At 42.1% G+C, this 13,744-nt stretch overlaps 1 protein-coding gene across 2 annotated transcripts in view; it reads right to left on the reverse strand.

The window, feature by feature from the left end:
• The window catches only part of PRKCE (protein kinase C epsilon), a 469,174-nt gene that overhangs the window by 139,743 nt on the left and 315,687 nt on the right, over positions 1 to 13,744 (reverse strand). For both annotated transcript variants that reach the window (XM_019748625.3, XM_019748626.3), the window contains 4 exons: positions 9,948 to 10,090; positions 7,424 to 7,520; positions 4,441 to 4,640; positions 1,229 to 1,402 (listed from right to left, as the gene is read on the reverse strand). In XM_019748625.3, coding sequence (XP_019604184.1) covers positions 1,229 to 1,402; positions 4,441 to 4,640; positions 7,424 to 7,520; positions 9,948 to 10,090 — 614 coding nt within the window. The remainder of the gene's footprint in view (positions 1 to 1,228; positions 1,403 to 4,440; positions 4,641 to 7,423; positions 7,521 to 9,947; positions 10,091 to 13,744) is intronic.

A 13,744-nucleotide genomic window follows, 5' to 3' on the forward strand; every position in this document is an offset into this window, starting at 1 on the left:
GTTTGGGATCAAATAATTGGGAAACGGTAGATTAAATAAAGGCAGTCCCTTTTTTTTCCATTGCAGGTCTCCTCAGGGACTTTAGTAAGCAAACGTATGTTGAAACACTCCAAGAGAGGTCAAGATTGCAGTGTCCCAAACTATGGGCCACAAGTCCTTTATTCTTAAGAGTTTCTCAAGTGAGGAGGGTTGTGAGAAATACCTTTTGGGAAATAGTGTGCCAAAGAGATGGTCAATTCCCTGAAGTCAAGAGGGACTGGGCCGTGCTTACTATGGGATCTCTAAGCACTTGGCACAAGAAAATGAGTCAGTAACATGTAATAAAATAAAAATTTGCCAAATGAGTAATTGTTGAATTTTGAAAGTAGAAAGACTGGCATTCTCAATGACAAGAGGTGAAAGTGTGCCAAGGAGCAAGGACTTGTCCACAACGGTACCATTCACTGGGCTGCGGATGGGCACAGGTAAGAAGTTTAGGTGAGGCTGCCTTTGCCTTTTCAAGAAGCCAAGGGCTACAAATCCATAAGGCATCCTAGAAGACTTTAACTTTCCTTTTTTTCCCCCCAAAAAGGTAATAAGAGCTCTATAACAAATGTTGGCATTTCTCTTACTAACAAATCAGTTGTGCTACTCAGAGGTCAGACTCCATAATGTAGTTACTGATTATCTTCATTTCTTTACTGCCACCTTCTGGTTCCCAGGCTTCTACATGGCTTCTTCTAAATTTAAAATGCCACTTATATTTATAGTTCACTATGGCATTTTAAGCACTTGTTCCCATCCTTTACCTCGTATGACATTATACAAGTTAGGAGCAGTTAGGGAGGCCATCATTCTTTTTCATTTGACTTGAAGACAACACGGAACTTAAATGATTTGCCTAGAGAGAGTTAGGAGCAGAGCAAGAACTAACAACAACTGTTGGTTTTTCTCAAGAGCAAACACTGGGTTTAAAGTTGTTCGGCTTTGTCCAGATATACTGGGAGAATTCGATCACTCGCTCATCCCTTCACAAGCACAACCTTGAATGGAAAATTCCATGCCCTTAAAAAAGAGGGTGCTGTTCAAACACACGCTGATCTTTTCAAGGGTCAAACCCATTCAACTTTACAAGGTCTTTGAGAAAGAATGTAGGTCTATAATTGAGTTTTCACCTGACAGTCAAGATACCATATGTCCTCCAGTGCTACCCCAAGATGGCGGTCCACCAGTTTCTTCCTAAACTTACCTTGGTCTGGAAGCAGCAATAGAGTTGGGTTAGGTATGGGTGTTTCCGCGCCAGAGCCAAGATCCTCTTCTCTGTCATCGTGCAGTCCACATCATCATCCTGAAGGATGACGTCCTTCTTGAGGACTTTCACAGCGTATACTTCATCTTTGCCTTTGAGCTCCGCCAACATGACCTGCAATCAACCGAAACCACTTCTGTCAGTCTGTACAAGTAGGGAATCTAAAGAAGAAACACAACTCAATACCAAACGTTTTAAAAACTAACCCCTTTTTAAAAATTTTCAAGAGGATAACAGCATTTAAAAAATGCCGTTATAGAAAAACTACCCATCCCAGGACAGCTACCATTTATTTACTTATTGTTAATGTCTAACACAGTGTCCAGGCAAGTAAAATTTCACTGCACGTCTGTTAAATACTTATTTATATGTTTATATATATTTGCCATACTTGCAATGATAGTACAGCAAATAAAGTACAGAATTTTTAACGGAACACTATTTCATAAGCATTTGTCTATACAGTCTCCATCATTATCATGGTTTCTGATACTCAGTTCAACTAAATACATTACAATTTATTTAACCTAACCATTTACCTCCTATTAGATACTTGGGTTACATGTAATTATTAAGTCTTATATAACTTGCACCAAGTATTTTTGTACATATAATCTTTTTCTTTCTTTTGGGTCCTATCCTTAAGATAGAAAGTGTTAGAAGTGAATCACGGGGTTAAATATTCGGCACATTCCTGGTTTTCGAAGAGGATGTACACTATCCTCTGCCAGTAGCAATGGAGAAGTGCTTTAGTTTCATGGCAATTTACCAGCGCTGGGTGCTCTCACTTCAAAAACTTGTTTTGCTCAAGTCATGGGTGTGCATTGTTACCTTAATGCTGTTTTAACTTGCACGGAAACTTTTTAAACATTTGTTTTCTAATTATATTTCTTTTTGTGTGAACTATTTTTCAGTTTCCTCTGTCTAGTCATCTACAGTTTTATAATATTATTTTCTTACACATCTGTATGAGCTTGGTATATAAAGATACTAACACTCCACTTTCTGCAAAGGTTTCTCCAAACCTGCTTTCTGATTTTCTGTTATTTTTTCCTGTTAAACGGGATCAGGATCATTTATCATTATGTAGTCAAGTCTGTCCTTGTTTATCTTTATGGTTTCTGCTACAGCTTTAAAACTGGGAATGTGACGCCTTCTCCAGAGAGCAAACGAACACTTCCATCTCTTAAAGTTTTCCTATCATTTGATATTTTTGCACTCATTTCTCTACAATTGTGACATGCCTTTCTCCCATTAAATAACTGACTCCTCAGTACAGTGTTAGTGTAAGCTGTTAGAACTAAAAAGCAGTAACTCAGAAGCTCAATAAGGGAATTAAGGGTATGAACCTGAAGACCTTTTGTTACCCACATTTAATGCAAACTCTTTAAAACTGGCTCACTTTGGCTGTGATTTTTCCTAAGAAACAATCTAAACGCTCCAGAGTCATCCAAGTTCTCGTCTGCATATGGAAACCTGGACACTCTGAGCCTGCTCTTTCCCCCTGCATCTTGCTCATCACGAAACCTGCTCACCTCTCTGAGTTACACCTGCTAGAGGACTGGGGTCTGCTTCTTATTCAGCCAGTCTCTAAAGAATGTGACTGGACACGTGTCCCATTTGGGAGACCACCTCAGGGGTGATGTAGATGCCTGATCTCTGCACTGTACACCTGAAGCTAAACAATAATGAATGCCAACGATAATTATATATATATATATATATATATATATATATATATATATATATATATATATAATATATGTATGTATATGGTTACAGGAAGCGGAGTACAACATTAGGAATAGAGACAGTGGAAATGTAATGGCTGTGTGTGATGTCAGAGGGATAGTGGATGGAGGGAAGGGGGGTTCACACAGTGTGAGGGATATAAATGATAAACATCTAAGTATTGCTTTGTCTTGTGCACCTGAAACTAATAAAATTTTTAAAAAATCTTTAAAAAAATAAATAAAAATTAAATTAAATTGGAAAAAAAAAGAATGTGACTACTTCCGCTTTTGCTATTTAAGTAAATCCAGTTACTATCCTACCGCACTGATCTCAGGGTGAGATGGGGCAGGTGAGATGGAGCAGGTGAGATGGCCCAGGGACCAGGCTCTGTACCCTGGGGGCTTTACAGAGCCATGCTATTCAGAGTGGAGTCACCCTGCAGCTCAGCAAGCTTACTGACCCACATGATGCTTTCAAGAGTCCCAGACACGTGAGGGCATGTGACCCCTGGGAGCTCCCAGAGATAGGCACCTGGGCCCAGGGCAGGGCCTCTGTGCTCCGGGAGGGTCTAGAAATACAACTCCCATCCGCTCCCAGGCATGGCTTTGTGAAGAGCCAGGGAATAACCAGGGACCTCTGCTGAAATGCTAACCAGCTTCACAGGCTCTCTGCCCTTCCAAATGTTTTTCTAATGAACAGGAATTATTCCCCACCTGCACCTTCAGAATGGATTGCCATGAATGCTTGACTGTGCACGCCTGCCTCCATACCCCACACCCCTGTGTCTGTCTCAGTGGGGAGCAGGATAGGGATCGCGAATGGCACCAAGGGCAGAGGACCCGGATCCAAGATACGAGAGGATTATTCCCATTCTCTTGCCACAAGTGGAAGATCAACAAATATTTAGTAAGTGCCAGAAAAATCAGTTACATAATAGTTAACTTCCAAAGTAAAACATGCTAAGTAAGATTCGCTTGGAGCCCTACGTTCACTGAGTTCAGAGACTCTAGAGTTCATTTTCAGTCTTCCTAATGAATTAAAACCAGACTTTCAGATAGAGCTCTGAAGGGAAGACATACACTGTTAGTATTATTGATAGTGGAACGCCAGGCACATGTAAAGCAAATTAAACTTCTGAAAGTGCTTTCTCTCCTGCTACGTCATTTGATTCCAGTCCCCATATGACAAGTGGGGAAAACTGAGTCCCAAAGAGGTAAAATGACTACATTGAAGACCCATTGCTTGTTAGCAACAGAAGCCCAGGTCCTGTCTGCTTGGCCTCAGGCTATTTCTACTCAACAAGGCAAGAACATATAACAAGACCAGGCTGAAGGGTTTATTGCTTAATCTTAGATCAAAGAGATAAGGCAGCCAGAGGGTAGAGAAAATCAGCAGTTCTACCCACACATGCCACAGACCTTGCCAAAGCTGCCTTTGCCCAACACTTTGATGAAGTTGAACTCATCCAGGCCCAAACGCTTGGCCTGGCCTTGCCGGACTTCCCCATTCTCGCCGGGGCTCGCCAGCTGGCCGTCTGTGGATGCCGCTGCCCTGTGCTCCTCCCCTCGGTTGTCAAATGACAAGGCCTTCCGGATGTTGTTTTCAAGTTCTTTTATTTCTAGGGCCAAGGGTGACAAGACATTGAATTAGTACACACCTCCCAAGCCCTTCCCATGAGGACTCAATCAATGCTCAGACTCCCCCCTCCCCCGCCGCCCCAGCTCATAACACTCATTTTGGTTCTTCATAGCAACAGCTTCAGTGTGGCATCCCTTTATGTTTCTTCATTTGCTCTACATACTTTCACTGGCACGTAATGTACAGGAGGACTAGGTGTGCAAAGAGGAGGACGACACAGTCCCCACCAACTAACTCCTTCTGATTACATTGGGACCCGGCCACCTCCCTGGAAGCCCCCTTGGCCAGTAGCCTATTCCATTATTCTTGGTTAGGGCAAGAATCCCAGCCTTCTCTGGAAACTTGCCGAGTTCCAAAGGCAACGGGTAACCTTTGAGTTGCTTTTGAAGATGAGAGTGACGACTAGTTGAGAACTATCATCACAGTAACCACTGGTGATAAAACTATTTCGCCTTCCCAAGGACTTTACTTGGCCTAGTTGCTGGGTTTATTCTAAATGCCCATCTCACGCAAGGTTTCTAATGGCACGAGGAATGGGCTGATCATTAACCATAGAATTGTTTCCCAAAAGTAACATGTTACAAATTTATCTCTGATGGGGCCGGGATTCCTCAGTACAATTTCACAACCGTGAGACAGTCTTGCGCCCCTCCAGACTATGTGACCTGAATTCCCTGGAGGTGATGATGCGGGATGATCCTTTGACCTTTTCTATTTGAGGAAGCTGTATTGTTAGTAATTCATTCACCAAGACACACACTCCTCAGTGTAGAAATGGGCATCTTGAACATAATCCAATTTTGAAAGATGCTCATGAATAAAACTGGGGTTCCAGAAGGGGAACATAGATTCCGAATCCTTGGGAATCAGAATCAGGTATGAGTGATCAGGGGCTGCTGGACATACGCCATAAAAAGACATTCAGCTTTTTTTCAGAAGGACTGAGGCCCATGAGAACTCACTCAAGGAGCCTGGAGATCTTTCTTAGATCTGGAGTTTGGCTCTCCTGACATGTGTTCGAGGGAAAAGGGGAAGAGTAAGGAGAGCTTAGCTCTCCCCCCAATTAAGTCAGCAGTTTCCTATCACTTAACTAAATGTAACTTTTAGTCTCAGCATAAAGTGAAGTCTCAATTTCCAAGGCAAATTATTAAATGGATTTTGGAAGAGAGAACTTGGGTGTTTAGGGATACTACAGTGTGAAGAAAATGTCTTTCTATGTGTTCTGACAATGGAGGAAAGAGGAACTATCTTATTTCTTTTCTGTAGTAATGCTGTGTCTTGCAAAGAGGGTTTTCACATAGTTACGTTTGTGCTCACGTCACTGCTGGGTAATACTGGTACCTGCATTGACTTGGGGCAGACAGAGGGTCCTGAGAGGCACTGCATCCTGCCGAGGCTACACAGAACACTGGGCAGGAGCCAGGCCTAGAAACCATGGTCACCTCACTCTTACTTGGGGTCTCTTTACCATATGATCCTGTCTCCTTGAAGCTCTCAAAGGAGATCTCAGCCTTAGAAACGGAAACATGAAAATACCCACACTGGTCCAGGATAATACCTAGGTCACAAGTAACGCCGGATAACTTACGAATGGGTCAAACCTCTTTCGGAATGAAGCACAGTATACATATGCAGAGAGCTAATCAGCAGCACGAAGAGACTCAGACCAATTATTTTGTGGCTTCAGGACTGGCACGCCACCCCTGCAGCTATTTGATTTACTCCTGGGTAAGAAGAGCTATGTCACAGTGATGACCTCCAGGGAGGGTCTCATGACATGGATTGAGAGTGGGGTCCCTAAGCCAAGAAGGGTATGGTCTTGTCTGTACCACTGATTGATATCCTGACCTTTGGACAAACTTTTTCAACTCTCTGACCTTCCACTTTCCACCCTGTAATATCAGGACAGTAACGGAGCACCAACACAGGGTTGGTGTGAGCATAAAATTTGGATAATGAGTACGAAAGGGGCTGCCAAACAATCACGGCACTATTGTTGTGCAGTGATGAGTCTTGTTCTGCAGATGCAGACCTCCCTTCCCAGCGACTCTGGTTCTGGTCACCAGAGGGGAAGGATTTCAATGTCAAGTCCCTCCTCAGCCTCAGCACCCTTGCCTGCAGAATTCCGAAACTACTGAGGACTTGAAGCATCTTCTTACAAGGATGAAGGAGACAGCCTGAGCTGAGCTTTGGCAGAGAGTCAGGCCCAGAGCTGCCTTCCTCCCCACTTCTTCTTGCAGGCTGTTCCCCAGTTCCATCCTATCCCCACCCACCCAAGCCAGAAGAGGCAACATCATGCCCTACCCATGACCCAACTCTTGCCCTGATCTCAGGTTTTGGGTATGATGATTAGAATCAGGAAGGAAGGAAGGAAGGAAGTCAAACCCAACTGATACTGGCAAGCCCGGGAGCAGCCACTGGGGCAGAAGGCTAAGAGACGGGGCTGTACCCCTTCCCTTTCCTACACTCAGAACTAGGGGAAGAGGACAGGGAAAAGAAAGGGAAAAGAGCACCACATGCTTTTCCTCTCTTCCTCTGTCCCTGAAAGGATTTAAGGCAGGCAAGGCCATTTAGTGGCTGTCCATCAAAGCCTTGGAGAGTGAAAAAACAGCAAACGAGTCAACAGGGAAAGAGTGTCTGAGGACCTTTTGGGGCCTCTGGCTGTTTCAGCTAACAAGGTCATTCTTGGGTAGAGAGGCCTCAGCTCCCCCGTCCCACCAATGAGCAAGCTCAGAGGTAAAGAAGCAAATCTGAGGGTCTCACCCTGGTCGCAAGGGGAGGTGGGTGCTGACTTGGACCGATCTTCCTCAGAGGGTGAGCTTCCAGAAGCAGGCTGCGGGGACTCGGCACCAGCAATGAGCTAGAGAGAGTGAGAGAAAAAGGGGGGAGAAGGGCATCAGAAGGGAGGGTTGTGAGTTTCCCTGAGGTCAATGGTATCAAGATACTATATCAAGCACCAAAGGAGTGCCTGGTGCACAGTACCACTTGCTGAATTGATATTCTGAAAGCGCAGACTCAAGGTTTACTTGCCAATTAAAGGGAAGAATATAAGAGACTTTACACAACTGCCCTTTTTAAGCAAAGATCAACCATAGTCCTTCAATATAACCTCCCTTGCCTACCCAAGCAACGCAAATCACCTCATGCAATGTAATTTGACACTTGTCTCTAACACCTGTTTGGCATTTATTCGTTATCTTATTCAGCTTTAGTTGATAAAATCTGTATGTGTATATTGTGTGGGGCTCTCTACTCAGGTAGACTATAGGTTCTCTGAAGGTAAGAGTCTACCCAGAACTGGTCCTGCTCCCAATGACTTGCACAGAGTAATACACATAATAGACCTTCAGGAAATACTTTCAGACGTATCAACATTTGTTCGCAAAGTTGAATACAACACCCACAGTGAAGTCTATTTCCTGGCACAGAGGCTGGCATATACATTTTAAGTTCCCATTAAAGTCGGAGGTTTGGACTAAGAGACAGCAAGCATTTCTGTTCCCTTTTACTCTCGGTCCACCAGCTGTGTGCCCACGTCTCTTCTGGATGATGGACTGCCTACTTGCAAGGGGCAACATGAAGGGAACGAAAGCTCCAGCAAGTCTGACACTCCTGCCAAAAAGCCCTTTCAGCTTCTGACCAGGGGCATCTCTCTCCCATCCTCTCCCGGTAACTTGAGCTCCTACTTGGTTCACTTGACTTTTTCCAGCTTTTGCATCAGAAGCATTATAGCAATAAAACTATCAGGACTGAACTCCCTTAGTCTTTTACTCTGCCCCTTTCTAAATTTCTCCATGTTGGCTCCCCGAATCCAAGATGGACAGACAATGCTTGGCTACTGGAATTATCGCCCACGTCAACATGAGGGAGATGGCAAGTACTGAGTTTTCCTTTAAGTGTTTCCTGACAATAAAGATTCTGTCTCAATTTACTACTTCAGGCAGGGAGAAAAAAACAAAAGAAGTCTCCTGAAAAGGATGCTCTCCAGAGCTCATCAATGTGTGTATCCAACACCGTCACTACCAGGTGTTTGCACAACCCACCTGTTCAGTGGGGCCCTAGGATTCTTGGGTGCTGACATTCTGCTTGCAATTTCAGTGCTCTGGGTCCTGTTTCCACCAGCTGGATTTATAGAGCTAAGAAGAGCTACCAGAAGCACAGAAGTCACTCAGGAAAAGAGACTTTTTCTCTGCAACCCTTTCAAAACAGCTTTGTTTATTGGAAAGGTATTACAGAAAGGACGTAATTTAAGAAGTCGGAAACAATTCACACCTTCCCATTCATGGGAAAACGCTCTGTTGAGAGGCACTGGGGAGTGGGGGTGGGGAGGCACGTGTAGCTTCCAAAATGAGAAGGGAAACAGAGCCCTTCAGAAGGCATTTTAGGGCAACATTTAGGGGAAATATTTAGGAGTCAAGTTTGTACAGGCATCCAGAATTACACTTACATTTCTAGTAAAAGCTTGAGAATGCCTGACATTGGGCAATGAGGGCCACTGCCCACCCCACCTCGGCCAAGATTTCTTGCCCAGCTAACTTGGTTCTGATTTTCTCATAACTTATTTTTCAAAGACCTCTTAAATTTTTCTAGGCTAGGAGCCAAGGATAAAAAGGGCCTTCAAACAAAATGCTGAAGATGCCTTTAGTCCTATTTACATCTGTGGGCCTTGACGTACCAAAATAACATTTTAGCAAATGGATCTCTTCCTACTGACATTCAGAATGTCACATGGACAGACACAGGGCTTTGGTCTCCAAAAAAAAGGCCCAGATGTTTCATGTCATGGGGCATTAACAATATTCCTCGGGCAGCTGAATGTCGGCACTATCACAAATCTTCTTGCCTTGTTCCCTAGAAAAGAATGTGGTTCCAATTCTTCATCCATTTATCCTCATTACAGTGATACCAGGAGCAAAGTTCAAACACTGACATTGCTTTCATGCCAGTTCTGGAGGAGATAAGTCTATTTCCTTGTCTAGAGTTGCCCTGCTTTTTCTAGAGGGAATTCCACAGCCTTCATCTTAAAGTTTATGTTCCCCTGAGAACCATAACACTTGAGACTTGCTTTGTTTTTCCCCCTCTTCTGGAACTAAAGGAGACTGTAATGTTACCAGCCTGGATTTTTTGAGACTGTAATGTTACCAGCCTGGATTTTCATTTTTTTTTTTTTTGCACATGGTGTTTTGAGTCCAATGTCTCAAGCCCAGCAATCTTATAACCTCATTCCAGGACACGCTCAAATGCTGGCCCATGAAGACCATCAGAAAACCACCAAATGGCCAGTTACCTTTTTCCTCCTCTGGCCACTGTTGGTGATTTTGTCTGGAGTGACGCCGAGGTCAGCCAGCACTTTGGCAATTCCCCTGGCGTCCACGCCACAGTTGGGAGCCACGTTGGTCTCGCAGCGTCGGTGAACATTCATCTTGCAGACTGTTAGGAGACACAGAGAAGAAACTTCACAATGTGTAAGGCCAAAAAGAGTACCACATTTTTTTCTGATTGTAAAAGTCATACGTGTTCATTTGATAGGATTTGGAAAATGCAGAAAAACGCAAGAGCTAACTAAAAATCATCCATCATTCCATCACACAGAACTAAAATCATCCATCAAACCACTATACACAGATAACCACTGTTTATTGATTAAATAAATGTTATCCTTGAATTTCCTTTCAGGGAACAGAACACTGACTACCGGAAAACTTTATTGGTTTATGTGAAGAAAGTTCATTTGAGTTGTGAACCCAAATGGGTCACAGGTATACAGTCTACTCTATTACTCTGCTAAAATGCGGGAATATTACCCAGAGAAGAATGCCCCTACTAGAGCCTACCTAGCAAGATACTCATCTGAAAATGAGGAGATTGAATGAAGTGACCTCCAAGGCACCTTTCAAATCTAAAATCCAATTTCAAAGAAACAAAGGCCACCCTGGAACGTCTTCTTTCGCCCGCATCACTTAGTGGTCCTTGGTGTAGGACATCAAAGGAGGAAACAAACTCTTCTGGTTTCCAGTCCAGCATGTAAAGAGCTTGGAAGTCGTGGCTTGGCCCTTACAAGTGAAAAGCTGAACAAACTGAACAGTCAACAACTCTTCTTAGATTTATCAGAGCGGTAAGGCCCCAGGGCAAACTGCTGTCCCCAAACTAGGAGAGACAGACGAGTGACTACAGTGAATCACAACTTATTGGAGCAGAAGCTCCCCAGCAGAAACCTCTGCGGGAACCACTACAGGGTCAGAAAAATCTCAATTGAAATTGGCAAATTGTTGGAGTCTCAGAGTAGACAAGTCTGAGCATCAAAAATTCTAGGCAGACCCAGTCATAGGGGCCTCCACACTCCTGTGAGTTTTACTTCTAGGAGTTCAACCAGTTTCTCATAGTGAGTATTGGAGAAAAATTCCCTTGTGCTCTGGCAGAGGGAGGGAAAAGGGAACCATTTTAAAGCACCAGAGCACTCTGTTAACAAGGCCTGCCATCAGGAGAAACTATTTTACAGAACCTAAACTATCATAGTTTTATAGATCTTAACCGACCTGGCGGAATAAAACTACCCAAAGCCAGCCTGCTCTAACCTTCCACGTGGGAGAAGGGAAATACCCAACTCCAGCCCACTCTAGTCATCCTGTCCCACCCCAGAGGGGAGAAAAACCTGAACTAGGAAGCTCATAGTTCAGAGACACAGGCTCACTGCCAAGACTGAGATCTCATCAAAGGAGGATAGAACGTGTCTCCCCCCACACCTACCCACACCACTAAAGGCCGACTCACTGCAGTTCCTTTTACACAGTACCCCATGACTGCCTATCAAGAAAAAATGACAAGGAACACTAAAAGGCAAGAAACACAGTTGGAAGAGACAGAGCAAGCATCAGAATCAGAACCTGATATGGCAGGGATGCTGGAATGATCAGACCAGGAATTTAAGACCACTGTGATTAATATGTTAAGGGCTCTAATTAATAAAGTAGACAGCAGGTAAATACAGATGGGCAATGTAAGCAGAGAGATGGATATTCTAAGAAAGAATCAAAAGGAAATGCTAGAGATCAAAAGCACTGTAACAGATATGAAGAATGCCATTGATGGGCCCATTAGTAGAATGCACATAGCTGAGGAAATAATCTTTGAGCTTGAAGATATGTCAACAGAAACTTCCAAAACAGAAAAGCAAAGAGAAAAAAAGACCAAAACCAAAAAACAAAAAAACCAAACAAATAACAACAACAACAAAACAAAAGCAAACCAAAACACACACATACACAAATAATAACAAAGTACACCTAAGCATATCATATATAAACTGCAGGAAATCAAAGATAAAGACTCTTGAAAGAAGCCAGAAAGAAATAACACCTTACCTATAGAGGAGTAAAGATAAAAATTACATCTGACTTCTCCTCAGAAACCACGCAAACAAGGGGAAAGTGAAGTGAAATACTTAAAAGTATTGAGAGAAAAAAACACCAACATAGAATTATGTTAATAATTACCTTTCAAAAATGAAGGAGAAATAAAGGTTGTCTCTGACAAAAATTGAGGGAATTGTTACTAACAGACACGCCTTGCAAGAAATGTTTTAAAAAAATAGTTCTTCAGAGAGAAGGAAAATGATGTAGGTCAGAAACTCAGACCTACATAAAGAAAGGAAGAGTATCAAAGAAGGAATGTGACATTAGAATAAAAACTTTTCTTTTTCTTATTCTTAATTGATCTAACAGATAACAGTTGCTCAAAATAATAATAGCACCAATGTATTTGATTATGCTTATATATATATATCATATATATATCACATATATCAATATATCTGCTTATGTATAAGTGGAATGAATGACAGCAATGATACAAGAAATGGAGGAAGAAATTGGGATTATTGTTATTATAAGGTATTTGTACTATCCATGAAGTATTAGAGTGTCATTTGAAAGTGGACTGGATTGTTTGTAAATGTATATTGCAAACTCTAGGGTAACCATTAAAATAAGTAAGAAAAAAAATAACTGATATGCTAAGATAAGAGAAAATGGAATCATATAACAGTTAAAACCAAAAGGCAAAAAGAGTGGAAGACAAAAATAGGGACAAAGAACAAGGGCATCAAACTGTATCAATAATCACTTTAAACATCATTGGTCTAAACCAATCAATTAAAAGAGATTGTCACAGTGGATCAAAAAATAAGACCCAACTATATGTCACCTACAAGAAATGAACTTGAAATATGCAACATATATATATATATAAATTAAAGACATGGAGAAAGATACGCCATGCTAACACTGACAAAAAACAAAACAAAACAAAAAAAGGAGTAGCTATATTAATTTCAGACAGCCGACTTCAGAGCAAGGAAAGTTATCAGGGATAACAAAGGTCATTACGTGAGGATAAAGGGGACAGTTCTCCAAGACATTAAATCCTTCATATGTATGCACCTAACAAAGGAGCATCAAAATACGCGAAGCAAAAATAGAACTGCAAGGAGAAAGACGAATCCATTATTATGATTGGAGACGTCAATATCCCTCTATCAGAAATGAACAGGTCCAGAAGGCAGAAAAATCAGTAAAGACATAATTGCAGTCAACAGCATCATTAATCAACCAAATACAATTGATTATTTACTGAGCACGTCACCCAACAACAGCAGAAAACACATTCTTCTCCAGCTCATATGGAACATTTACCAAGATAGACCATATTATGAGCCATAAAATACACCTTAACAAATATAAAAGAAATCACATAGGGTCTGCTGTCAAATCACAGGGGAATTAAATTAGAGATCAATGACAGAAAGATAGGTAGAATATCCTGAAATACTTGTAAATTAAATTGCACACTGCTAAATAACATGAGTCAAAGAAGAAATCTCAATAGAAATTTAGAAATATTTTGAACTGACTGAAAATGCAAACACAATTTATCATAATTAGCAAGATACAGCAAAAGCATCCTTGAAAGGCACAATCTGCGAAAACTCACAGAAGAAATAGACAATGTGAAAGGCCTTAAAGAAACTGAATCAATAATTAATAACCTTACAAAACAGATAACACTCTGCCCAGATGGGTTCACTGG

Source organism: Rhinolophus sinicus, chromosome 2 (genome assembly GCF_057876585.1).
Source record: "Rhinolophus sinicus isolate RSI-liver-muscle chromosome 2, RSI-T2T, whole genome shotgun sequence".
NCBI classification, from domain to species: domain Eukaryota; kingdom Metazoa; phylum Chordata; class Mammalia; order Chiroptera; family Rhinolophidae; genus Rhinolophus; species Rhinolophus sinicus.